This window comes from Littorina saxatilis, linkage group LG17 (assembly GCF_037325665.1).
Source record: "Littorina saxatilis isolate snail1 linkage group LG17, US_GU_Lsax_2.0, whole genome shotgun sequence".
Classification (NCBI taxonomy): Eukaryota; Metazoa; Mollusca; class Gastropoda; order Littorinimorpha; family Littorinidae; genus Littorina; species Littorina saxatilis.
Window position 1 is genome coordinate 52,595,323 of NC_090261.1, and position 23,004 is coordinate 52,618,326.

Genomic DNA, 23,004 nt, shown 5'->3' on the forward strand with positions numbered 1-23,004 from the left:
TCTGCAGTGAAGTAGTAATATGGGATACATGGGTAAAAGATACCCCCTAAAATTAATCTCAATTAAAATCAAATTCTACGCCTCGTATTATAATAAAAGGCACTTGCAAATGTGCTAATTTATTAAGGATTAATTATTCTATCTGAATTTTTTTAGACGGGTTATATATTTCTAAAATAAATAGTCTCTGGGTTTTGTTCGTCTTTGGTACAGAGGTTATTTTTAGGGCTACCACCAACAATTTCCCCTCAACAAATGACGTGTGGGCCCAAGTTGTGTTGAGAAGAATCTGGACTTGAAATTTCATCATTATTCTGTGGTAAATCACTTTGTTTGCCTTATTCTCTTCATTCTGATTATGAGAGTTGTTTCTGAACGTCGAGTCCTTCTGTTAAAAATTTAATTTGGGAAGATCCAAAGCCCATCTGGTGTGGTGTGTATGCTCAGCGAGTCAGTATTATATATATCTCTCTCTCCTTCTCACTCAGTGTGTCACTGTCAGTCTGCCCCTATGTCTGTGTGTGTGTTGGTGTGTATTTGAGACCAAGTCGTATTCAGCTAGTAGTACACTGTAGTAGACTGTACAGTTGTGCATTCTAATCTCCACAGAGGAGATCGTCCTGTTGATCACTCTCTAGTCTTAATCTTACCCATGCTCTCTGAACTCTTTTGGTTTTACTGTTAGTGTTATAGTATACTGAAGTAATGCTGATGGGTAGCATACATTTACAACCAATCCATCTGTAATAGGCTACCCCGCAAGGGTCAAATTTATGAGGGGTGTTGATAAAACGCCACTGCTAAGCAAATCCCGTAAATAACATTAACAATAACAGGCAATACATGTAACTGTAAGGCAAAAACTATACGCACTCCGAGTGTATACAAGATCGATGAGTCTGTATACACTCAGACAATGAAAAGCTCTGTTACAAATCTGTAGCCAATGAAATTCCCCCTAACAAGTCGTTAGGAAGTAGCCAATGAAAAATCAGTCTGACGTATGGACTTCCGCTATCTCTTTTTCGGAGTGTCGAGGGTTGGCAAATAATGTACATTCACATAGTATACAACCGTTTCTAGGTCGATACACACTCCAAGTATGATCAAAACTCCAACAATTTGTTTTGTTTGTTCGTTCATGGGCTGAAACTCCCACGGCTTTTACGTGTATGACCGTTTTTACCCCGCCATTTAGGAAGCCATACGCCGCTTTCGGAGGAAGCATGCTGGGTATTTCCGTGTTTCTATAACCCATCGAACTCTGACATGGATTACAGGATCTTTTTCGTGCGCACTTGGTCTTGTGCTTGCATGTACACACGGGGGTGTTCGGACACCGAGGAGAGTCTGCACACAAAGTTGACTCTGAGAAATAAATCTCTCGCCGAACGTGGGGACGAACTCACGCTGACAGCGGCCAACTGGATACAAATCCAGCGCGCTACCGACTGAGCTACATCCCCGCCACTCCGACAATAAACTGCCATGAAGCATCAGTTTCGTGTGTGTGTGTGTGTTTGTTTTTGTCTGTTTTTGTTCCCAGCATACTTTGATACCATGAATCGAAAGGGAAGCATACCTTCGCAAAATGGCATCGAATGACGCTCCGAGTGTTGATGCGGTTCAGTGTCGAAAATGTGAAAATGGCATCGAATGACGCTCCGAGTGTTGATGCGGTTCAGTGTCGAAAATGTGAAAATGGCATCGAATGACGCTCCGAGTGTTGATGCGGTTCAGTGTCGAAAATGTGAAAATGGCATCGAATGACGCTCCGAGTGTTGATGCGGTTCAGTGTCGAAAATGTGAAAATGGCATCGAATGACGCTCCGAGTGTTGATGCGGTTCAGTGTCGAAAATGTGAAAATGGCATCGAATGACGCTCCGAGTGTTGATGCGGTTCAGTGTCGAAAATGTGAAAATGGCATCGAATGACGCTCCGAGTGTTGATGCGGTTCAGTGTCGAAAATGTGAAAATGGCATCGAATGACGCTCCGAGTGTTGATGCGGTTCAGTGTCGAAAATGTGAAAATGGCATCGAATGACGCTCCGAGTGTTGATGCGGTTCAGTGTCAAAAATGTGAAAATGGCATCGAATGACGCTCCGAGTGTTGATGCGGTTCAGTGTCGAAAATGTGAAAATGTAATGAGATTGTTTTCGTTTCTTTGTACTCTTATAATCAACTGCTCTGCGTTCCTATCGCAAAGTGGTGTCAAATGGCAAATTCGCTTCGCGACCGGGAGTTAAAGCCGGAGTGTATACAGTGTCAGTGGTCAGGTCTTGTATACACTCCGAGTGCGTATAGCCAGTGTGTACATGTAATCACTAATTCAGTAATTGTGACTTGCACTTTGCAGTTACATGTACCCATCAAACACAATTTTTGCACTATTTTCAGATGTGATTTAATGTAATAGGGTTTTTCTTGTGTACTGATAAGCATGATACAAAGCTTCCTCTCTCTAGATTTGTTTCATCCATCCGTGTAAATCCTGTTAAGACAAGTTCTTACACTTACAGGTCTTTCATTAAGTTATAACTCTGTGTTCGTAAACAAAAGTAAACAGAAGATGTGATTGTGACCTTGTCTCACTCTCATAAAAACTTTACCTTCACCAGCTTGTCACCCTGAAAGAAAACTGAAGAGCACCTCAAAAAGATAGATCTGTAGGTAGATTGATTCTCAATAGACCTTTTCGGTATCTGAGCAGCTCTCGCAAGATATCCGCGATACCCCCTCTTTGTTATGCTTTGAACGTCGCAAGAACTTTGAACCTCGGGTTTTGCAGCTCGCGCGAGATAGCTGTACCACATGCTTTGCTATGCTTTGAAGTTTGCAAGAGCTTGCAATAGCTTGGAATACCGATAGGGTCTATTGATACATTATTCCAAGAGGAGTCTAAGTCTTACTGCTGGAAATAAAGGTTTCAATTCTTTCAGTCATTTGTTGCTGCTATGTTGCAGAAGTAGATTTGCAGTGAACACCTACCACCATGGTTTTAGCGGATCTTGGGCGGAAGATTACTTCTGCCCTCAAGTCACTGAGCAATGCCACAATCATCAATGAAGAGGTGAGTGTTCATAAGTAAAATATTTTTTTTTTTTTTGCTGTTGTTAGTGTTACAGTTAGTCATTCAATCAATGATTCATTCAATGTCAAATCTCAATCGAGATCTTGATTACCTTTGGTACGTTTCATTTTAAACACAAAGAACTTGTGGTGTTACTGTCGAAGTAATATAGTGAAACCCCTCTTTAAACTAAAGACCTCCACAAATCTGAGAAAATCAGGTCTTAAAAAGGAGGGAGTCTTATAACTGAGGTAATTTTACAGAGGTTATGAACAGAAAGTCAGAGAAAACAAGGTCTTAAAAAGGAGGGAGTCTTATAACTGAGGTAATTTTACAGAGGTTATGAACAGAAAGTCAGAGAAAACAAGGTCTTAAAAAGGAGGGAGTCTTAAAATGGGGGTAATTTTACAGAGGTTATGAACAGAAAGTCAGAAAACAAGGTCTTAAAAAGGAGGGAGTCTTATAATTGAGGTAATTTTACAGAGGTTATGAACAGAAAGTCTGTGAAAACAGGGTCTTAAAAAGGAGGGAGTCTTAAAATTGAGGTAATTTTACAGAGGTTATGAACACAAAGTCTGAGAAAACAAGGTCTTAAATTGGGGGGGAGGGGTCCATAAAGGGGGGTTCCACTGTAGATTGAAGCTAATGTTGTGATGACTGCTTTGCAGAGATTCTGTATTATTATGTATACTGTAAATTGAAATCTATGATGATGATCGATATTCTGCAAGCAAAGAACAAACAAGTCTACTGGGTGTGAGTGGCATGGGAGGAAGTTTGTGTGAAAATAATGTTTGATGTTATGTTCAGGTGCTGAACGGCATGCTGAAAGAGATCTGTGCTGCTCTCCTGGAGGCTGATGTCAACATTCGCCTTGTCAAGCAACTCAGAGAAAATGTCAGGTGTGTACACCTGCTTTTCTTCTTGTCGTTCGCTGTTAGATCGTCAGTCCGGACTGCAGGGCGAAACGTGCTGTCCTCTCTGGGGCCGTATAGCTTCTGTTGTAGCGCTGTCTCCTCTGGCCAGGTGGTGTCCCTCAGAGCACTGTGGTATGGACAAGCCTGCAGGATGTGCTCTGCTGTCTGATTCTTGCCACACGGACATAGGGGGGAGGGAACTAGCTTCAGCTTTGTGGCCATATGATGGTTTAGTCTGTTATGTCCAGTGCGGAGTCTGAGTAGGACGACTTGTTCTTCACGTTGGAGCAGGTGGTACACCTGCTTTTGATACCTGTACTGATGTAGTGATGGCACACTCCCTTTCAATAAGAGGGATTAAGCCATGTTAACTTTGAAAAGTCTGCACAAACACACACTGACAGAGGCACGAACACACAGGGAGATACATGCACATACACACTCACTCACAGATCTACATACACATGTTTTGGTATTTATCTTTCGTCATGCACATCATATAATAGGTCTGTGTATAAACTAATAAGAAAGCGCTTGTTTGCACGAAGTTCACATTGCACAAAGTTTGAATTGAATTCTGCTTTTTTCAGATCTGTGATTGACTTTGACGAGATGGCAGGAGGTCTCAACAAGCGTCGTATGATCCAGTCTGCCGTCTTCAAGGAGCTGGTTAAGGTCAGAATCTCTTTACTTGGAGCGGGGATGTAGCTCAGTCGGTAGCGCGCTGGATTTGTATCCAGCTGGCCGCTGTCGGCGTGAGTTCGTCCCCAAGTTCGGCGAGAGATTTATTTCTCAGAGTCAACTTTGTGTGCAGACTCTCCTCTGTGTCCGAACACCCCCGTGTGTACACGCAAGCACAAGACCAAGTGCGCACGAAAAAGATTCTGTAATCCATGTCAGAGTTTGGTGGGTTATAGGAACACGAAAATACCCAGCATGCTTCCTCTGAAAACGGCGTATGGCTGCCTAAATGGCGGGGTAAAAAACGGTCATACACGTAAAATTCCACTCGTGAAAAAAAAAAAAACCACACGAGTGTACGTGGGATTTTCAGCCCACGAACGAAGAAGAAGAAGAAGAAGAAGAAGAATCTCTTTACTGCTTGAAGATTGTTTCACACATATATTCTTTTAAAAGTTCTATAGATTTTGAAATCAACAAAACATTCACATAAATTCTTGAATATATACTAGATGATTACCCGCTTCGCCGGTTACCGGCTTCGCCAGGAAGAAGTAGAGCCAAATACCAGGCTGCGCCTGGGACCCAGCAAACTTGCCGGCGCATGAAGGAAGGGAGATAAACGCGCAAAACACTGGAGACCTTCTAAAAATAATAACGTGCAGTGACATTGTAAAAAACGTAGTAACGGGAATATGGATTGACGCCACACGAAGGGAGATAAACGCTGAAAACACTAACGCTGGAGAAGATAAGGAAGAGTTACTGGAAATGGATCCAGAGAAAAACCAAAATCGGTTCAGCGCTGCGCGCTGAGAGCACGTGTTGAAATATCTCATCGAGCAGGTTGTGTCCGGAGTCTACCTGAATATGCCCACCAAATTTGAAACAGATCCATCGAGAACCTTGGGTGTGCATCGCGGACACACACACAGACAGACACAAGTCGTATATATAGATAGATAGATAGATAGATAGATAGATAGATAGATATAAATTTTACTGAAAGGAATTATTGAAAGTTAAAAGAAGGGAGCTATATTGGATTGATGAGATCATGCAAATGTAATGAAGCTATTGAGTAAGTGTTGATTAAATGTGATGTGTTTTACGAGAAACAGTGATATCGATAAAGCATGATTATATTTGATTTTTTTTATACTTACAACAGTGGGGAAAAGACAGGTGTCAAGAGTAGATAGATATCTAAGGTAATAGAACAGTTACTGATACAGCAGAATTGCAAAGATTTGACTGTCAACACTGTGTTATTTGTTAAGATCAGTTGAGCGTAACATGGTAGTGTCTGTGTGCAGTTGATCGACCCTGGTGTGAAGGCATGGCAGCCAACCAAGGGGCGTAACAACATCATCATGTTTGTTGGTCTTCAAGGAAGTGGTAAAACCACCACATGTACAAAGGTTAGTTCACAGCTTTTCACTTGGGTGTGTGTGAAGAATGGGGGAGGTATGCCATGGTCTCATTCTTATCTTACATCCATTATAATTACATCAGTCTTTAAAAACTCTTTTGGTTTGACTTTTTGATCAGCTACCCCTCATGTTTTTACCATGCTCACACACATACTTGTACAGTCAATTAATCCACACTATATTAAATTACATATCTTACCCAACTCACATATAGCAATTAACCCATAGTTCAGTGCTGATACCGCTGTACGCGTCCCCTTAGCAACAAGGAAGACGCCTCTAAAAAAGAGTGACCGAGACCCGTAAGGGTATCCAGGCCAGCCCGTAAGGGAGGCTGCCTTCCATATGCGCGCGCATATGCCGCCATCTTGTCATTCTACTCTCAGCGATCAGTGGAGCTGGTCGTGTTTGGTACGCTCCGGCTGTGTTTTCAGCCTACTTGCTTGGTCTTCCAGACCTGGTTTGTGTTCCCCTTGGTGTCTTCTTGTCACCGGACTTCGCATTTGCTGTTGAGGTGAGATCTTTCCATTTTTTTACCTGAATTTTGGCGGCATTGTTGGCTTGTTTTCGGACTTACAAAATTTTTTCCAAATTTGTTTGTGAGTTGTTTTCATCATGGCCGACAATGCGGACGGGAAGAGGTCAACATCTAAACATGTAGCTGCTTCGCCCTCTCCTGTTAAGAAAAGCTCTAGAAGTTCTAGAAGTTCTAAAACGCACGGCGATACGCCCGTGTCTCTTTCGGGTTCAGAATCCAAAAAATGTAGTGATGTTGTTGTTGGCGTGCCCGGAGTTTCCGGTTCGTCTGCTAAACCTACGGAGAAGCCCTTGCTCGGGGTTAAGCATGTTGTAGGGGATGTCTCGCCTGTAGGTTCTGGGCTTGCATCTGCGGATTTTGCTTCTTTGCTTTTGACATTAAGCTCTCAGGTTTCGGCCTTAGCGGCTGAAGTTTCGTCAACTAAGGCGGAGATACGTGCGCTGCCGGCAGGGGTCGGTGGTACGTCGTCGCTGGGCAGTGTGCGTTTGCCTCCCTCTGCTACTGTTACGAGGGCGGACGTGCATGCGTCTCAGGATGGGATCTCTCAGGCTCCCGTGGGGTCTCCGGCCGGTGTCCGTTCTTCTTCACAAGGTATGTGCACTCCACGTGAGCGTTGTCTTGAGGGAGTAGCCTCGGGTCTCATCCCAGGTGAAAGTTCTGAAACATCGGCTGATATCCACCGCTTAGTCGGGGTGTCAGTGGGTGCGAAGAGCCCTGACAAGCGAACAGATGTTCCTATTCTTCCTGGCCGTAGTCAGGTTGAAGGGCATCTGCTTCCGCCCAGGGGGCAGGAAGTTGGTGGTAGTATGGCTGGCTCTGGACTTGACTCTGTTAGTCAGTACGGGGACCAGTCTCCGGAGTGCACGGAAGGGCACGAAGGCTACCTGGATGACGGTGCCGCCTCTCAGGCTGAAGGTGCTGGATTCTTTTTGCCACGGCAGCTGCCAGATGCGGTGGCTCTGGCGGCTGGAGTGGCTTCGAAATATCTCGAGGAGGAGGTGGCGGTGAACAAATCTCAGTTTGTCCATCCTCCTTCTGCCTTAGGGGATTTCAGGAGTGCTAAGGAACCGAAAAGTTCGTTCCGATTCCGGGAGTCCCCCTCTGTGGCGGTCGAGATGTCGAAGGTTTTTGCGAAAGGTCGAGCTATGTCCGATGCCTTTCCGCTGTTGTCACAGCATGGGGAGGCGCCGGAGGTGGTGGGCCCCTGGTTGGCTAAAGCGGGTCAACACGTTCCTTGTTCTGCGCTCTCAAAGAGCTCTAAACTGTCGGTTCGTCCCGTCGCTCTACTTGACTCTTTCGCTTTGCCGAGATCAGTTCTACCGGTGACTCCGGAACTGCTTTCTCTGCGGGAGGACGGGTATGCCAGGGATAGATCAGTCCCTTACACGGAGTCTGCTCTTCAGGCTTTGGAGGAGACGGGTAGATCTCTGCTCGAGTTGGGTTCCGTCTCTAGTTCTCTCCAACGCTCTTTGTCTAGGTCTATCGCTTCATCGTTAGACCCGTTTGAGTTCCGTTACGACGCCTCCCAGGAGGATGTGACAACTCTGTTGGCGACGCTTGCCAAGGTCTCTCAGGAACAATTGAGCTTGGCAGCCAGGCTTTACGGGCATGCTGTACATTCCCGCAGAACTGCCTTTTTGGCGGGTTCAAAGATCCGAGACAGGGGTACCATTGACAGACTTAAGGTATCCCCGTTTACGGAAGGGTCGCTGCTGGGTACTTCCTCTTTGGACGCTTTGCAGAAGGAAACCCAGGACGCTAGGGATCTGGCTATTGCAAGGATTGCTCACCACGGCTTTCAGAAGGTTCAGAGCAAGCCTACCTCCCAGAGTAAGGCTCAGCCTTCTTCGTCTGGGGGGGGCAAGATGCAAAATCAGTCCACCTCTTTTCGGGGTAGGGGGCGAGGCGCGCCTTACCCGAAGAGAGGCTCCTTTGGGGGTTCTCGGGGGTCGGGGCACAAGCCTCACCCCCAATGAGGGTCTCCCGAGCCACTATTCCCAGTAACCCCCGCCGTGGTGGCGGCGGGTGGCCCCTCCAGGGCCTTGGCCGCCTGGACACGCCTGGTGTCCAGCCGGTGGATTTTGGGAATAGTGCGTTCGGGATTCCGTCTCCTCTGGGCAGAGGGGAAGGCACCTCTGTCCAGGATACCTCCGCCTTTCAGATATCCCGTGGACCCGGAAGCCAAGTCAGCCGTTCATGCGGAGGTGGCTTCCCTACTCCTGAAGGGTGCGATAGAGGAAGTTCGAGATCGAGAGTCCCTCGGCTTTTACGGCAGGCTGTTCGTGGTGCCCAAAGCCTCAGGGGCATGGAGGCCTGTTTTGGACCTGTCCACCCTGAACAAATACCTACGGGTAGTCAAGTTTGTCATGGAGACTCCTCTCTCTGTAAGGGAAGCTCTGCGTCCGGGAGATTGGGCCACGTCGGTGGATCTCACCGACGCATATTTCCATGTGCTCATGCATGTTCAAGACAGGAAATGGCTGCGCTTTCTGTGGGGCGAGAAAGTGTTTCAATTTCGGGCACTCCCCTTCGGGCTTTCCCTGGCCCCCTGGATCTTCACGCTGGTCGTTCGCCAGCTTTGCTCCCTTGTCAGACAAGAGGGGGTACGCCTACGGGCGTATTTAGACGATTGGTTGAATCTGCATCAGGACCAGTACATGTGCAGAACTCAGACTGCGAGGGTTCTCGACCTGGCGGCTCAGCTGGGCTTTACAGTCAATCTAGGGAAGTCAGAGTTAGAACCATCCCAACGCTTCACTTACCTGGGCATGGATTTCGATACGGTGGAGTGGTTAGTCCGTCCCTCTCAAAAGAGGGTGGACAAGCTTCAGAACTTGGTTCGCTCGTTGAAAGGAAAGAGTGTGTCCACGGCCCGGGAGTTGTCCTCCCTACTGGGGCAGATGGAATCGATGGCTCCCCTTGTGCCTCTAGGCAGGGTCCACAAGAGGCCGTTTCAGGCGGCTTTGAGGAGGCAGTGGGACCAAGCCTCTCAGGGCTGGAATGTTCGCATAGGACTGGGGAGTTGGTTCAACAACACTACAAGTGTTTGGCTGCTCCCCTGGGTCTCTCAGGGTGTTCCGATCGTTCCTCCGGCGCCGGAGAACATTCTTGTTACAGATGCATCCATGACAGGCTGGGGTGCTCATCTGGCCGATCAGACAGCCTCAGGTCTGTGGGATCTCTCCCTAGCTCCACAGCACATAAACGTGCTGGAGCTGGAGGCTGTGTCTCTGGGTTTACAGGCTTTCCTGCCGCTTCTGGGGGGCAGTCATGTTCAAGTCCACACGGACAATACGACTGTGGCCGCTTACATAAATCGGCAGGGGGGCACACGCTCGCAGAAGCTGTCGGAGAGCGCTTGCCGTCTGTTGGTTTGGTGCAGCTCGCACAACATACTTCTCTCAGCCAAGTACCTGAAGGGCACGCTCAATGTTTTGGCGGATGCCCTCAGTCGGGGGGACAAGGTTCTGCACTCAGAATGGACCCTCTCCCACCAGGCGTTGGACCGCCTTTGGGTTCAAGTAGACAAGCCTTGCATAGATCTGTTTGCAACGAGATTCTCCACCAGGCTTCCCCTTTTCGTCTCACCGTTCCCGGACCCTCTGGCGTGGGCGGTGAACGCGTTGGATCTGGATTGGTCAAATCTGCAGGCGTATGCTTTTCCTCCGTTTTGCCTGCTAGGGAAGGTAGTAAGAAAAGTGGATCTGGAAAAGCCAGCGCTGGTGCTGGTTGCTCCTCTTTGGCCCAGCCAGCACTGGTATCCGGACCTTCTGCGGCTGGCAGTGCGCCCACCCATTCCTCTAGGCGTTCGAAGGGGCGACCTGTTACAGCCCAGGTCAGGGGTCCCGCACGAGAATCCGCAAGCGTTGCAGCTTCACGGCTGGATTCTGTCAGAATCGCTCTGCGTCGGGCCGGGGCCTCGGCCACAACTTTGAAACTGGTACAGAAAGCACACAGAGACTCAACTAGCTCCGTTTACTCTTCTCATTGGGCTGCATGGGCCAAGTGGTGCTCTGAGAATAAGGTTCAACATCTTTCCCCAAGGTCCATGGAGGTAGCCAACCACCTCTCTTGGTTGGCTAGTAGGGGGGTCTCTCCTTCTTCACTGCGAGTTAGAAGGTCTGCGATTTCTTCCACTCTTAGACAGCTCGGTCGCAAGATCAATCTTGACGGCGTCATTTCAAGCGTGCTTAAGGGAGCTGCCCTTGACGCAGCTCTCTCAAGATCACAGCTCCCTGCCTGGGATCTGTTTGTGGTTCTCCGTTTCCTTGCATCGGAGGACTTTGAGCCTCTCCGGTTGGCTAGTTTACCTAATTTGACGAGAAAAACTCTGTTTTTGGTCTTGCTGGCCACGGCTAGGAGGGGTAGCGAGGTGCACGCACTTTCTGGTCTCGCTAAAGATATTTCCCTGGAGAGGGATGGCTCCTACTCTTTGAGATTTACGTCTAATTTTCTCGCTAAAAATCAAAAGCCCGGTCAGGCTTCGCCTTGCATTCGTATTCCACCCTTGAGCGATATACTCGCTCCTGGAGACCCCGATCTGTCAAATTGTCCTGTCAGGGCGTTAAGCAGCTACCTGTCTAGGTCTTCGCCGATTCGCTCGGAAACTCAGAAATTATTGTTTATATCCCTCAACACTGTGCGAGCGAAGGATATCTCGAAGGTCACCTTGACTAAATGGGTTTCACTGACCATTAAGCAAGCGTATGGATGGTGGCAACGCCAGTCTGGCGAGGTCAGGGCGGTGCTTCCTCTTACGTCAGCCAGGACGCACGAAGCGAGGGCTTGGGCGTCTTCTGTGGCCGTGCTTCGCTCAGGGCGCCTATCAGAGGTCCTGGCGGCGGCTTATTGGAAATCTGAGGACGTGTTCATCAATTTTTATTTGAGAGACATTGCTGCAAGGCGGCAAGATGGTAGTGCGGCTTTGCCGGCTCTCGTGGCTGCAGGGCAGGTCCTGCGGTCTTAAGTTGGTAAGTACCCTCCTCCTATAGTAGCAATCTGCTATATGTGAGTTGGGTAAGATATGTAATTTAATTAAAAATTTTAGTAATAAATTTTCATTTGATTAATATACTTACCCAACTCACATCGTTTATTCCCTCCCGCCTCCCCGCTGTGGGGGGTATGGGGGTCTAAAAAAGTAGTGAGTTGGGCTTCGTGTAGAATGACAAGATGGCGGCATATGCGCGCGCATATGGAAGGCAGCCTCCCTTACGGGCTGGCCTGGATACCCTTACGGGTCTCGGTCACTCTTTTTTAGAGGCGTCTTCCTTGTTGCTAAGGGGACGCGTACAGCGGTATCAGCACTGAACTATGGGTTAATTGCTATATGTGAGTTGGGTAAGTATATTAATCAAATGAAAATTTATTACTAAAATTTTTAATTCATTCACACACACAAATACACACACATTTCAGTTGTGTATCATTTTTATTTTAAACTCCAATCTTTCTGCCAAAAGGCCTTGAGTCGAATGCTTTTGATCTTTTAAACTCCAATCTTTCTGCCAAAAGGCCTTGAGTCGAATGCTTTTGATCTATTTTTCCAGCTGGCTTACTACTACCAGCGGAAGGGCTGGAAGACATGTCTGATCTGTGCCGACACTTTCCGTGCCGGAGCCTTTGACCAGCTGAAACAGAACGCCACCAAGGCCAGGATTCCTTTCTATGGAAGGTATGCTTGTTAATGTCTATTTTTTGTTTTGCTTTTTACGTGAAGCAGTGATTTAAAAATGGCTTTCTTTGGGCTTATTTAAATTGAAATTTCCTAGCTGTAAAAGTGTTTCCATCAATGGAAATCCAAGTACAGTTTGCTGACTTAATTGAATAACGATATATCAGTATTCAGAAAATGTCCAGTTTTAGAGTTCTAAAGCAGAGAAAAAGGGACTCCACATTACTGCGAAATATAGTGGTACAAAATGATTTAATAGAGGCCTTGAGTGGGGAGCTGACATGGGTAAAGAGGGGCTTTCTTTTCTTTATTTGGTGTTTAACGTCGTTTTCAACCGTTCAAGGTTATATCGCGACGGGTAAAGAGGGGCCTGTACATTTTGTGATGGTGGTTTTATTTTTTCACACATTCTTTGCTTTCTGTGTGCAGTTACGTGGAAGCTGACCCGGCAGTGATCGCCCAGGAGGGAGTGGAGAAGTTCAAGAAGGAAGGTTTTGAAATCATCATCGTGGACACCAGTGGTAGACATAAACAGGAAGACTCGCTCTTCGAGGAAATGTTGCAAGTGGAACAGAGCATCGTAAGTCTTTTTCTTTTTTTTCTTCATACCGAAAGTCTGTTTTCTGTTTTTACAAAAAAAAAAGTTTTCTCTTTACACAGAATCTCCTACAATGAAAGCCGGGTTTGCTGTGTTGTCCTTTGTTTCTGTAACAAGCCGTTAGTTGGTCTTTAAATCTGCCAACACAATGAGTCCCCTTTTCTTTATTTCTTTAAGATGTCTTCCTTCCCATGTAAACAGTCATGTGAACCACCACAGATCTGCCCTTGCTTTTAGTAATTTTACATGTGATAACAGCATCCTTCTACATTGACAGTTGATCAAAAAAAGTTTTTTTTAAAAACGGCAGCCTGTTTCCGTGAGTCGTAGAGTTTTGTTTCTGAATTACATGTAATTGTAGATATTGACATGTTGTCCGTTGAGAAATTTATTCATTAGCAAATTCTCACTCTGCACAACAAGCAGCAACACTTGAGAATTTTGACATATGTGACCTTCCACAACAAATTGAGTCGCATGTCACCTTTGCACGATTTTCATATTTTTACATTTTCCTAAAGAGTTTTTTGTGCTCTATCCAGTGGTGAAACCCGTTTTAGAAAAGAGCGAAAACTGTTTGAGTTATAAGCCTGTGACTAAGGTGACCCTCACACTGTTACCAGACACTCTCCGGACTTATATCAAGCCTAGCGCAGAACCGCGCGAGGTGACATGCGACTCATTTCGTGGTGGAGGGTCACATATGTTCAAGTGGAAGGATACTGTTATTCTGTGTAAAAGCCTGGATAGGTCTGTGATGACTTACAAGACCGGAAGGAGAATATTTTTAATGTATCACAATTTAATCTATGGAAATGATAAATGTGTGTGATAATGTCTAGTGGTATTTAGTCTATTTTGTAGAGTCCCTATAAATGAAAATGTACACCTTTTAGGAAATGTGTTCATGTGATACTAGGATGACGTACTGATTGTTTTAGAATGTTTTCTTTTGTCCATGTAGAGTCCAGACAATGTCATTTTCGTGATGGACGCAACCATCGGTCAAGCTTGTGAATCGCAGGTGAGCAAAATATGTATGTGTGTGTGTGTGTGTGTGTGTGTCTGTGTCTTTTGTGCTTGTATGTGTGTGTGTGTGTGTGTGTGTGTGATCCAACATTGCTGCAAGAAAATTAATACATGTTATTGGATGTCTCCTGTTGGGAGTCAAAGTGGTACTGGTTTTCTTCCGAAAAACTTTTTTTATTTTTAATTTGAAGTACATGCTGGTCAAATCTATACACCGCCCTCCCCCTTCTCATTTCCTGCCTTAGAAATATGTTCTGTTTCTGAGTTCTCCTTTATATGTGTACCTAGTATTGTGGCTGCATTTGGAAACTTTATCATTGCTCTGTAATTGTTTCTGCCAGGCGAGAGCTTTCAAGGAAAAGGTAGATGTTGCGTCGGTCATCATCACAAAGCTGGATGGACACGCAAAGGGAGGAGGAGCACTTAGTGCGTAAGTGGACTTTCTGTGTTCAGTCACGCCTCAGTGGGAGTGTGTGTGTGTGTGTGTGTCACTGTGTGTGTGTGTGTGTGTGTGTGTGTGTGTGTGTGTGTGTGTGTGTGTGTGTGTGTGTGTGTGTGCATGCTTCCTCATGTGAGATCGAGTAGATGTTTCACTGTCTGTGTGTCTTTTTTTGTGTGCCTTTTTCTGTGTTTATGTCTGTATGTTTTGCTCTTTTTCACAACATAATATTGATGAAATGGCTGGTGGTTTTTTTTACCAATTTGTTGTTTTATCTGTGAACAGTGTGGCAGCCACAAAGAGTCCAGTCACCTTCATTGGTACTGGAGAACACATAGATGACATGGAGCCTTTCAAAGTGCAGCCCTTTGTCAGCAAACTTCTAGGTAAGAATACACTCACACAAAAAAGAAGGGTTCGTTTATTGAATGTGTTTACAAAACAATGCAATCACACAAGAACTGTGTCTAGTGTACAAAAAAGATTCACAACCGACAAATAGTGATGATACATGGCACTTTAACTTCTGTGAATGGTTTCTCTCAGTCAAAAATGGACAAAACAAAATCTAATCAGAATTGTGGGTATAAAAACTGTTTTCTTTTATTCTCTTTTGTGATTTGAGTCAGGTATTCTTGTTTTAGAAACTGAATTTCATTTGTTTTGTTTGTTTGATGGATTCTGTGATGCAGTGTAGGACTGCTCTGATAGAGAATTTGCAGTGAATAATGTACTTCATCACTTCGCTTTTGTGTCATTTGATCACTGTTGTGTTGTGTTCCAGGTATGGGTGACATTGAAGGCCTGATTGACAAGGTCAACGAACTCAAGCTGGATGACAACGAGGAGTTGATGAAAAAACTCAAACATGGTAAGGCTTTGGTGTTGTCAGGCTTTTTCTTTTATATTCCTTTAATTTTCTTATGCGTATCTCTCTGAGATTATCACTACAACATGCCCCCTTTGCCACCCCCTTTCCCAATGTTTTCTGCTTTTCCAATCCAACCCTCCACTCTATTTCGCATGTGCGTCTACTGACACGCTAAGTCTAAAAGTATGCAAAACAAAAAGGGGATGATTCTTAGGATTGAGCCCCATTGAGTTAGCTCCTGCGAGCAGGCAGCCACTTGCATGACTGTGCTTTGACGAACACCCACCCAAGCCTTGCTCCGTTCATCAAGAACTTCACAGCAGATACTGGACTCTCAGGGCAAGCTGTACAAGTTACCCTGCAGGCATTTCTGCCCTAGGTCTGGGGACTTTCCCATGGGGTGAAGATGAAACATGAAGTTCCTGTTTGTGCCCCATAACGCAAGTATCTAAGAACCACCCACCTGACTTACCTGTCCATTGACTTATATATCAGGTATTTTAATGAGATCTGTGATCAGTGGTTTTATTCAAATGACTGATGCATACATAGTGGATTTTTGGGGATAGTATTGTCTGTTAAACAAGTATGGGTATTCATTTGCTCGAAATTAGTCTTGAGAAAATTGTTGTATATTTCTGTTTTGTATCTGCTTGATCTTTACTCAGAAACGCCGTCTTTTGTTCCATTTTGTTCCACTTTGTTTACTGATGTGGTCATACTGCCATTGCATAATTATGTTCAAACAGAACACAGATTTTGGTATGCAAAGAATGTGTATGTTGAAAATGGGGTTGTGTGGTGGTAGTTTGGTGGTTTTATTCCATTTAAATCAATTCTTATGGGTAATTTTCTTCCTCTTTTCACAGGTCAATTCACACTACGTGACATGTACGAACAGTTCCAGAATATCATGAAGATGGGACCTTTCAGTCAGATCATGGTGAGATATGTTGACACTTTGGAGAGACAGGATACATTTGTTTTTACATTCAGTTTTTAAATGAGTAAGGCAATTTTAAACACTTTTATTTAGAAGTATGGTAGCGACCACGTGGCACGATTCAAGGGAGACAATCGGACATTGAGTGAAATCGTTCCCCTTGAAGTGCAAGTCCTGTTGGAATGCGCCCAATGGATGGTTTATTTGGGGGACTACACGATTTTACGTGTTTTAGATAATTTTGCAGCGTGTTTAGCCATTAATTATACATTCTCAAATGCAAACTTGATTGAGATTTGTCAGTGAACCTATACATTTAACAGTAGTACAGAATAGAACTCAGTTTGCTATGCACTTTCATGTCATTGAGAAGTTGCCTCCCTTTAGAGTCATTTGCCACTACATGCATGACTTGTTTTGCACATGTTTTGTTATGTCTTTATAAGATGTTTAGGTGTTGATCTTGTGTTAATATGATAGGAAGGTAGAGATGTTATTCTTTCATTCATCATTATTGCTAATGATTGAGGATTATGACATTTATACGATGGCTAACAAATAATGAGTGGGTGTTGACTAACAAATGGTGATTGTGTGTTCAGGGCATGATCCCGGGCTTCAGTTCCGACTTCATGACAAAGGGCACAGAGCAGGAATCCATGGCACGACTCAAGCGTCTCATGACCATCATGGACAGTATGAACGACGCAGGTATGTTCAGTAATGTGATTTTCTAAGCATTTATTTATCAGTACTTATGTGTTTTTGTGGTTTGTCTTCAGTTTTAGCTGTTTTATTTTTTAATTTTTTTTATATTGCTTTTCATTTTGCAAATGTTACTAGTGTGTTATACTTCTGACCGTTTGTGCATATGGTTATATTTAGTCAAGTTTTGACTAAATATTTTAACATCGAGGGGGAATCGAAACGAGGGTCGTGGTGTATGTGCGTGTGTGCGTGTGTGTGTCTGTGTGTGTGTCTGTGTGTGTGTGTGTGTAGAGCGATTCAGACTAAACTACTGGACCGATCTTTATGAAATTTGACATGAGAGTTCCTGGGTATGAAATCCCCGAACGTTTTTTTCATTTTTTTGATAAATGTCTTTGATGACGTCATATCCGGCTTTTCGTGAAAGTTGAGGCGGCACTGTCACGCCCTCATTTTTCAACCAAATTGGTTGAAATTTTGGTCAAGTACTCTTCGACGAAGCCCGGGGTTCGGTATTGCATTTCAGCTTGGTGGCTTAAAAATTAATTAATGACTTTGGTCATTAAAAATCTGAAAATTGTAAAAAAAATTAAAAATTTATAAAACGATCCAAATTTACGTTTATCTTATTCTCCATCATTTGCTGATTCCAAAAACATATCAATATGTTATATTTGGATTAAAAACAAGCTCTGAAAATTAAATATATAAAAATTATTATCAAATTTTTTTTTTCGAAATCAATTTAAAAACACTTTCATCGTATTCCTTGTCGGTTCCTGATTCCAAAAATATATAGATATGATATGTTTGGATTAAAAACACGCTCAGAAAGTTAAAACGAAGAGAGGTACAGAAAAGCGTGCTATCCTTCTTAGCGCAACGAATACCCCGCTCTTCTTGTCAATTCCACGGGCACTGCCTTTGCCACGGGCGGTGGAGTGACGATGCTACGAGTATACGGTCTTGCTGCGTTCAGTTTCATTCTGTGAGTTCGACAGCTACTTGACTAAATATTGTATTTTCGCCTTACGCGACTTGTTTTTTTTTTAGACAGTCTAGAATAGTTACTGTTTTTGTTTCGTTGTTTGTGGGCTGCTTTTGGTTTTCAAACATTACCATGTAATTCTTTTATATTTTGATAGAGTTGGACAGTCTCGACGGAGAGAAGCTGTTTTCTCGCTGCCCGAGTCGTCAGCAGCGAGTGGCACGAGGGGCGGGGGTGTCGGTACGTGAGGTCAGCGACCTTCTGACACAGTACAAGAAGTTTGCTCAGATGGTGAAGAAGATGGGAGGCATCAAGGGTCTCTTCAAGGGTAAGCTGACTGGAATGAATTCTGTTTTTCCTTGTAAAATAAAGTTCAATTCAGTTCAATTCAATTCTGTTATGATTTGTGCTTGTACAAGATCATTTTTTCTTCTTTTTTACAGGGTCATACGCCTTTTTCTAAGAGGAAGGTGTGCTATTCTTAAATTTGTTGTTGCTTTCAAGAGAACAAATTGCTTTAAGTTTCTTCTTCTTCGTCTTGTCGATCACTCAGATGAAAACGCCGGTTCTCCGCGCAAATGTTGCTGTGCGCTGTAGGTCGTCCAGACTGCCATAGAGCTTCCTTTGCACCGTGGTTGCCTCAGCCCAGATCTGGCTCCTGAGGCCATCGTGTAGTGGGCAAGTCTGCAGCAGGTGTTCCGTTGTCATGCTGCCTGTTTGACAAGGGCACTGGTCTGACTGGCCAATTCTGAACTTGGTGACAGTCTTTCAGTGAGAGGAAGCTTTTTGTTGTACACTCCTTCCGCATTCCATTGAAGAATGTTCAGCGGTCAAGGAGTCTCCTGCGCGCTTGTTGTTCTTCTTTGGCCTGTAGCATTTTAACATTTACCCTCCGCCTCCGTAGCCTGGCTCCTCGCGGCGGGACATGGTGACCTCCGGTAGCTTGGGTTGGGCCCCTTTGAGGCATAGGGCCCGGCACTCTACCAGCCCGGGGGGACTCCACAGGTAGAGCACCATCACGTGTTGAATCGTCGTTGTCCATCATGGGAGTGAAATGCGTTGCACTGTCGTTATGCGCACTTTGGCCCAGCGCATCCGTCTTCAGCAGTGGTTTCTTCTCCGACTTTTCCTTGTCGTAGGAGACTTGCCTTCCATGGCTGCAGAACGTCCCCCGTCCTTGGTTTTTTGTCTGAGTGATCCTTCTCATACCCCATTAGCCTCGGGGAGAGGTGGCTGAATTAGTCTGACCTCTACCCTTTGACCTGTCCAGCTTGGGTGGCCCTACCAGGAGTTTACACTCTCGCTAGCATTGCTCTCCGGGTCATCGAGGCACTCAAACCACCACACCGCGCTAAGGAATCAGCCTTGTGGTGGGCTTTAAGTTTGAAAATCTATTTGCTCTGTTTTCAAGTGTTTGTTGTGGCTGGTTTATTATTGCAAGTTCTCTGTGCAGCAATTCATGATTTTGGTAATTCCATGGGTGCATGTTTGCTGTGAACATTGGAGGTAGGGGGTGGGGGGCTGACACTGTTTAATGAACCTGAACTTGAACTTGCTTGCGATCATGAAAATTCTGCTTCAAGCTTTCAATTTTCATCAAGCACTCGGATGTTCTTTGTTGGTTCCACAGTCCACATGATGAGGGAACAACATGTTAATCATTAATTTCCTTTACGTTTTCAGGCGGTGACATGAGCAAGAACGTGAACCAAGCCCAGATGGCCAAGCTGAACCAACAGATGGCCAAGATGATGGACCCCCGTGTGCTGCAGCAGATGGGTGTGTGGTGATAGAACTACAGTGGAACCCCCTTTTTTTAACACCCCCTGATTTAAGAACTTGTGGTTTTTTTTAAAGATTTTATGTTCATAACCAGTGTAAAAGTATCTCCATTTTTAAGACTTGCCCATTTTTTCGACCCGGTTTACTCAGATTTTTGGAGGCCTTAAAAGGGGGGTTCCACTGTAGAGGATGTTCACTGTTTGTGTCAAACTGAAGTCTTTTTTTTGGTAAGATTGGCAGTGTATGGCTGAGTGCTTCAAGTCAGTTTTCTTCTTTTTTTTACATTTAGTCAAGTTTTGACTAAATGTTTTAACATAGAGGGGGGAATCGAGATGAGGGTCGTGGTCTGTGTCTTACTGAACCGATCTTTATGAAATTTTTCATGAGAGTTCCTGGGTATGATATCCCCAGACGTTTTTTTTCATTTTTTTCGATAAATGTCTTTGATGACGTCATATCCGGCATTTTGTAAAAGTTGAGGCGGCACCGTCACACCCTCATTTTTCAATCAAATTGATTGAAATTTTGGCCAAGCAATCTTCGACGAAGGCCGGACTTTGTTATTGCATTTCAGCTTGGAGGCTTAAAAATTAATTAATGACTTTGGTCATTAAAAATCTGAAATTTGTAATTAAAATTATGTTTTTATAAAACGATCCAAAATTACGTTTATCGTATTCTTCATCATTTTCTGATTCCAAAAACATATAAATAAGTTATATTCGGATTAATAACAAGCTCTGAAAATTAAAAATATTAAAATTATGATTAAAATTAAATTTCCGAAATCGATTTAAAAACAATTTCATCTTATTCCTTGTCCGTTCCTGATTCCAAAAACATATAGATATGATATGTTTGGATTAAAAACACGTTCAGAGAGTTAAAAAGAATACAGATATAGAAAAGCGTGCTATCCTCCTCAGCGCAACCGCTAACGCGCTTTTCTGGATTGTTAATTTCACTGCCTTTGCCACGAGCGGTGGACAGACGATGCTACGAGTGTACGGTCTTGGGGAAAAAATGCAACGCGTTCAGTTTCATTCTGTGAGTTCGACTGAGCTTGACTAAATGTGGTATTTTCGCCTTACGCGACTTGTTTTAACTTATTTTTGATTTGAAAGAAGTATGCAGGGATACAAAGATATAATATGTGTATGCCTCAGTATTAGTTATTTTTCTTTTCCTTCTAAAGTGTGTGTGTGTGTGTGTGTGTGTGTGTGTGTGTTACATATTTTATGAGTCTTCTTATATTTGTTAGAGATTTCTTGAGTCCATTTTCTTTTCTTTTACAGTTATTATTTAGCAATAAAAAATGGAAGTTGGCTGCACAGGCAGCTGTGTTTCACAGACTGTGTATTTTACGTTTGCATATAAATGAATAACGACCTAATAAAACAATGCTGATCATTGGGTGTGCAGGAGGCATGCAGGGTCTGCAGGGAATGATGCGACAGTTCCAGCAAGGGGCAGCTGGGAAGTTCGGCAACATGTTCAACTTTGCAGACAGATGAACACCTACGTCACACTCTACCTGTAAGGCTGGGAGGAGGGAGGGGAAAGGGTTGAGTCAGTAGTTTGTTGCCGGGGTTTTAACTTGAATGTGTGAAAGTATGAACATTGTGTCTGTTCAAGTTTTGAGACAGACTTCCAAGACTGGTTGGAGAATCTTGTTGTCGTGTTTGACGGTTGATAATGTGAGTCACTGCACGTTTATGTGTTGCTGTCCTTAATCCTTGGTATAGTTACAGAAATATGTTGAGGTGTGAGTTGATGAGTATTTGTTTTCATTGCAGAACATTTAGATGTATAAATCAAATCGTTTCTGTTGTGTTTGACCATTGAATGCATGCAGGTTGACATTTTATTTCTTGTGTTAAAAAACATTACTTTTGTCCTATTTTTCTGTGTTAATTATTGAGGTTTTCAGTTCTAACTTTGTTTTTAGTTTATACCTGCATCATTTGATAACTTTTTTTTATTGTTTCTTTTCTTTTGTGTGTGTGTAATATTTGTGTATGTGTTCGTACGTTTTCTTTTTTTCCCACGCCATAATTTGACAAGAAGAATACAGTGATAACGGCTTTAAAGCTATTATTTCTCATTCACAGTCATGGACACCTTTGCATGTAACATAATATGGAGATCTGTGGAATGACATTTTTGTGCAATTTGTGTACTGTTCTGTGGTAAACAAAAAACAACTCATATTATCATCCTAAGAGCAACAGCAAAACAGAAATGTAAACTACAACAATTATTCAATCTTTCTTTTTGGTTTAGGTTCTGGAAAAAGGATGTTTTGCAAATTATATGTGATACAATTGCTGTAATCGCTCCTGTGGTGACTGAAAGAACTGTGCTGTTTCAGTAAATAAATAAACATTTCTTGCATGAGTGTATGTTTTTTTTATGACTGGTTTCATCGTCTGTGCTGCGAAGGAGAGTGCTGTTTATGTCAGCTTTCACATTTTGATGTATCCAGCAAGAACCGTCATGCAATCGCTGCCGTTTACGAGCAGCCACTCGGTTAGATATAAGTTTCTGAAATCTTAGTGTTTCCATTAAAGATGCCTTTCTTCCCATGCAAACGATTATGTAACCACCACAGCTCTGTCCAGGTTTTTACATGGTATGGTTACCTGTGCAAAGTGGGAACTTTGGCTGAACTCGTCTTGCAGATTGCCACAGGGGAGGAAAGTATAAAGCTAGGATTCCATTCTTACGGCTGCGGTGCGGCTCCGGCAACGGCATCCGGCTCTGGCGAGAAAAACGCATCGTCGTGAACCGTATATAACGGCGACGTCGTCCGGATATGTTCTCTTCCCGCCAATGCCGCCATGGCTCCACATTGGTCTCGTCTCATGCAAACTGTCATTTATAATGAAGAACAATTTATGTTAATATTATTAGCGTACCGCCAAATGAAAAAACGCCAAAAGAGACGACATCGCTGGTGGGTGCATGCCATTTTGGAGAAAAGACGGCAGTATGGAACCTATCACCATCTTGTTCAAGAACTGCAACTCGATGGCGAAAGGTTTCAGCAGTATTTTCGTCTCTTTGTGCTCGGAAAGGCTCTGAGAAAAACGCGGGAAAAGAGACACGCCCACAAAATACCAGACGGCGTCCGGCGACGGCAGTCCAGAAAGCTACATGGAGCTTTCTTGAAAAAACGCACGCACGCCGGGCCGTCGCCGTACCGCACCCATGTGAATGGGGTCATCCCTTCTTTCATCAATGTTTTTCAAATTGCCGTCGCCGCTGCTGTCGCCGGAGCCGCACCGCAGCCGTAAGAATGGAATCCTAGCTTAAGTGTACTTTTAACAGT

The 23,004-nt window shown here is 44.2% G+C and overlaps 1 protein-coding gene across 2 annotated transcripts in view; it reads left to right on the plus strand.

The window, feature by feature from the left end:
- LOC138953908 (signal recognition particle subunit SRP54) overlaps positions 1-22,065 on the plus strand; it is a 74,264-nt gene extending 52,199 nt beyond the window's left edge. Inside the window, exons 1-16 of one of the 2 annotated variants that reach the window (XM_070325889.1) lie at positions 186-319; positions 2,966-3,072; positions 3,883-3,974; positions 4,580-4,664; positions 5,987-6,091; positions 12,191-12,315; positions 12,745-12,895; positions 13,878-13,937; positions 14,284-14,372; positions 14,667-14,767; positions 15,166-15,252; positions 16,122-16,195; positions 16,798-16,906; positions 18,049-18,219; positions 19,575-19,670; positions 21,096-22,065. In XM_070325889.1, coding sequence (XP_070181990.1) covers positions 2,995-3,072; positions 3,883-3,974; positions 4,580-4,664; positions 5,987-6,091; positions 12,191-12,315; positions 12,745-12,895; positions 13,878-13,937; positions 14,284-14,372; positions 14,667-14,767; positions 15,166-15,252; positions 16,122-16,195; positions 16,798-16,906; positions 18,049-18,219; positions 19,575-19,670; positions 21,096-21,187 — 1,515 coding nt within the window. In that variant the 5' untranslated portion in view covers positions 186-319; positions 2,966-2,994 and the 3' untranslated portion in view covers positions 21,188-22,065. Of the gene's footprint in view, positions 1-185; positions 320-2,965; positions 3,073-3,882; positions 3,975-4,579; positions 4,665-5,986; positions 6,092-12,190; positions 12,316-12,744; positions 12,896-13,877; positions 13,938-14,283; positions 14,373-14,666; positions 14,768-15,165; positions 15,253-16,121; positions 16,196-16,797; positions 16,907-18,048; positions 18,220-19,574; positions 19,671-21,095 lie in introns of those variants that run through there. The other variant, XM_070325890.1, reaches the window with a different exon arrangement.
- Positions 22,066-23,004: the final 939 nt, after the last annotated feature.